The 4602-nt window shown below is 37.4% G+C and overlaps 1 protein-coding gene across 1 annotated transcript; it reads right to left on the minus strand.

Annotated features, from left to right (window-relative positions):
• Positions 1-636: 636 nt before the first annotated feature.
• LOC118575557 (zinc finger protein 239-like) lies at positions 637-2753 on the minus strand (the record flags this gene model as incomplete). Its single annotated transcript, XM_036176054.1, has 3 exons — positions 637-992; positions 1077-1790; positions 2627-2753. Coding segments are annotated over 3 exons (1197 nt in total), but the record flags the coding sequence as incomplete, so codon positions are not given.
• Positions 2754-4602: the final 1849 nt, after the last annotated feature.

Raw genomic sequence — 4602 nt, forward strand, 5'->3', positions numbered from 1 at the left:
ACAAATTATTTTACGAAAAGTACCCGTACTCATAAAAAAGAATCCACACAGTTACCATTGTAGAATTTTATTTGAATATAAACTCTGATATTTTATAACATTAAAACTTCAATAAACCCTTTCATAAGTTGCTTATTTTTATGTTTCTCTTATGTATACTTGTGTCTTTTAAGTAGAAAACACCATTTAAATACCATGTCACATGGTTCACAATGGTATTTTTCAGTCCTGTATGATATGTCTGATGTCTTCTAGTAATGAAACGTGGATATAGGATATGCCATAGTCTTTGCATTTGTGAAGTTTCTCTCCAGTATGAATTTCCAGAGGTGCTCTAAGATATGAGTAGCTAGTGAAAGAATTGTCACATTCCTTACACCTCTAAAATCTCTCTCCAGTGTGTACTCTCTGATGTGTTCTCTAAGATTTGACATGTAGGTAAAGAATTGGTCACATTGCACGCATTTTTAAGGTTTCACTACAGTATGAAGATTCTGATGTTGTCTAAGAAATGAGCATGTAGTAAATGATTTGTCACATTTCCTACATTTGTAAAAGTTTCTCTTTAGTATGCAGTTTCTGATGTTCTCTAAGAGTTGAAAGAGAAGATAAACATTTGCCACATTCCTTATATCTTTAAGTCCTCTCTCCAGTATGACCCCTCTGGTGTTTTTGAAGATGTGAGTACTGGATAAAAGCGTTGTGACATTCCATACATTTGTAAGGTCTCTCCCCAGTGTGGACCCTCTGATGACGCCTAAGATTTTCACAACTACTAAAGCATTTATCACATTTCTCACAACTATAAGGTCTCTCTCCTGTATGTATTCTCTGGTGTCTTTTAAAATTTGATTTCTGTGTAAAGGACATGTCACATTCTCCACATTTGTAAGGTTTCTCTCCAGTATGAATTTTCTGATGTTGTTTAAGATTTGAGCACTTGGTAAAAGATTTGTCACATTCCCTACATTTGTAAAGATTCTCTCCAGTATGTAGTTTCTGATGCCTTTCAAGAGTTGATCTCTTAGATAAAGATATGCCACATTCCTTACATGTGTAACATTTCTCTCTAGTATGAACCCTCTGATGTGTTTTAAGTTGTGAGTTCTGGATAAAGGACTTGTGACATTCCATACATTTGTAAGGTTTCTCCCCAGTGTGAATTCTCTGATGTCTTCTAAGATTTGAGCAACGGGAAAAGGATTTGTCACATTCCTTACATCTGTAAGGTCTCTCTCCAGTATGAACTCTCTGATGTCCTCTAAGAAATGAGGCCCAGGTAAAGGATTTGTCACAATCTGTGCATTTGTAAGACTTCTCCCCAGAATGAATTTTCTGATGTACAGTGAGGATTGAGGCATTTCTAAAGCATTTCCCACACATCCCACACTGGTGTGGTTTCTCTCCAATGTAGATTGGTTGCTGCAAAAGACTGTATGCAGAGCTGAAGTAATCATCATATTCTCCCTGCCTGTGTTCTTTCTTGGCAGTGTAGAGTCTCTGATCTTGAGTAAGATTGGAACTCCAATTTAAGAATTCCTCACAATCTTTAGATTTGCAAGGTTCTTCTCCAGTGTGCATGCTTTCATGTCTATGTGGGTTTGAAGACTCAATAAAGGTTTCCCTGTGATTACTGCACTTGTAGTTATCAGAGTTTTCAGGAGTTTCACTTGTTTTATAACAAGCACATGTGGCGGGGTCATGAACAATTTTACCAAGCCAATTACACTGACAAGACACATTTTCAATCCTCCCACGTTGATAGACTGGATCATATTTGCAATAGTTATCTGAAAATGAATTCAACTCAGATTAGCAGGGCTGCTATAAAACTTTTGATAAGGGTTTGGGATTTAGCTCACTAGTAGAGTGCTTGCCTAGGAAGCACAAGGCCCTGGATTCATTCCTCAGCTCAAAAAAAACAAAACAAAACAAACCACAAAAAAACAAAAAAAAAACCTTTTGATAACTGATGCAACTGTATATCAGAAAACCATTTTCAGTCTTTCTATATCTTTCACTTGAAGCCTTCAAGGTTGTCCTGCTGATTCACTAACTCACCATAGCTGTGGATATTCTCTGGTCTCCACACTCCTGGGCAGTCTCAATTGCTCTGGACTGCTCTCCATGTTACCTTTCATCAACCACAAGTTCTGTGATGTAGCCCAAGACCCATGCTAGATTTTTTTAGAAAGAATACAGAAGTCTAACATAGTACTGTGCTTAGTACATGAAGAAAACACAAAGTAGAGCCATCTTGGTATGATTTCCAATGGCATTTTCCCATCAGAATTTTTAGCAGATTTAAGGAGTACTTCTCCATTTGCACATTTTGAGTTTTCTCACAATTTAAACCATGTGAGGTGCAGTGTTGTAATTGGAACTTAAGAATATGGGAACAAATATTATATGATAGTAAAGTTCTGAATGCATTGTGGATGCAAATTAGGGGTACATGACACTTCTAACATGCAAAATGGAAAGAAAAATATTAAATACCATGAAAAAGTTGTGTTCTACTACCAAACCTTCCCTAGTGTTCTCTTGTTTCTGACAGCTTAAGAGAGACTTTACAACCTACAAAGACAGTACATAAAAAGGATTACTTAGCAGCAAATGTCCTCACCTACAGAAACCAGGTTGCTGTAATTTTCCAACATCACATCAATGTACAAAGCCCTCTGAGCAGTGTCCAGACATTCCCACTCCTCTTGGGAGAAGTCCACAGTCACATCCTGGAATGTCAATGGACCCTGAAACAACAACAACAAAAAAAATTGTTAGACCATGTGCTACAAGACAGAGTGTTTTCCTGGAAATAAGTAGACTTGAAGAAATGAGGGATGTAGATGATGAAGACAATTACACAATCAGATAATTTCAGTATAATCACATCATATGATGGATTTTCTAATATTCTGGAAACAGGATGACACAATAGGCTCACATACAATATACAGAAAACAACACACATGTAAAGTCTGGACATGGATATCTATCCCTTATGGATGCTGTGTTTCTTTCCCACAGGATCACAGCAGACATCTCTAAGAATGAAAATTCATAATGAGAAAATGTGCTTTAATTGCTCTACCTTTAGATCATAGTAAGAAACTGCCACTTGACATTAAACCATATATGTATAATAACCTAAATATTGACAAAGATGCCAAAACTGTACAATAGAAAAAAAGAAAGCATTTTCAACAAATAGTGCAGTCGTAACTGGATGTCAACATGTACAAGATTGCAAATAAATCCATATCTGTCACCTTGCATTGAGCTTAATCCAAGTGGATCAAAGATCTCAACATAAATCCAGTTACTCTGACCCCGATATAAGACAAAGTAGGAAGTACTCTTGAATGCATTGACACTGGAATTCACTTCCTTAATATAACACCAGTATCACAGACACTGTGTGCATCAATTAATGAATGGGACCACCTGAAACTGAGAAGCTTTTGCAGGGCAAAGGACATGGGCAATAAGATAAAATAGAGCCTACCCATTGGAAAAAGATCTTCACCAACCCCACATCTGACAGAGGGCTGATATCCAGAATAAATAAAGAACTCAAGAAACTACACATCAAAATACCTAACAGTTCAAATAAAAAATGAACTATAGAGCTAAACAGATTATTTTCAACAGAAGTTCAAATGACTCAAAGACATTTAAGGAATTGCTCACCATCCTTAGTCATCAAGGAAATGCAAATCAAACGAATGGAGAAAGGTTAAGATAAAAATACTGAAGACACCTTATGTTATAGAGGGTGTGGAGCAAGGGAAACACTCCTCCACTATTGGTGGGAAGGCAAACTTGTACAGCCACTTTGGAAAACAGTATGGTACTTTCTCAGAAAATTGGAAATCAATCTTCCTCTAGACCCAGCTATACCACTCTTGGTCATGTACCCAGTGAATGCTCAATCATACCACTAGGACACATGCTCAACTATGTTCATAGCAGCATTATTTGTAACATCCAGACCCTGAAAACAACCTAGATGCCCTTCAACTGAAGAATGGATAAAGAAAGTGTAGTACAATAAACATAGGAGTACTGCTCAGCAGAAACAAACAATGACATCATGAGGTTTGCAGGCCAATGGATGGAACTAGAAAATCCCATCCTGAGTGAGGTAACCCAGACTCAGAAAGACAAACATGGAATGTACTCACTCATAAGTACATACTAGATGTAATGCAAAGGATAACTAGAGTGCAACTCACAGCTTGACAGAGGCTAGCTAGAAAAGCGGATCCTAGGAAAGATACAGAAACTCCACATTTGGGGGAAATGGATGAGATCTACATGAGCAAATTGGAGGTACAGGGAGTAATGGAGATCATGGGTCCTGGGAAAGAGAGCTTAGGGGAGCCGGATGTCCAACCTAGATCAGGAAAAGATTGGGAGAACAAGCAAGGAGATACCATGATAAATGAAGACCCTAGGGAATATGAAGAATCAGAGTTCTAGAGAGATCCCCAGGAATTTGCAGTTTTTAATGTGTTCCTTTTTAGTACTTATCCTATACCATGTAACAGATTTTAGGTTAGCAGTGTTTATGATTCTTCCTTTATTTCAGTCAAACTG

Source organism: Onychomys torridus, unplaced genomic scaffold, assembly GCF_903995425.1.
Source record: "Onychomys torridus unplaced genomic scaffold, mOncTor1.1, whole genome shotgun sequence".
In the NCBI taxonomy this organism is placed as follows: domain Eukaryota; kingdom Metazoa; phylum Chordata; class Mammalia; order Rodentia; family Cricetidae; genus Onychomys; species Onychomys torridus.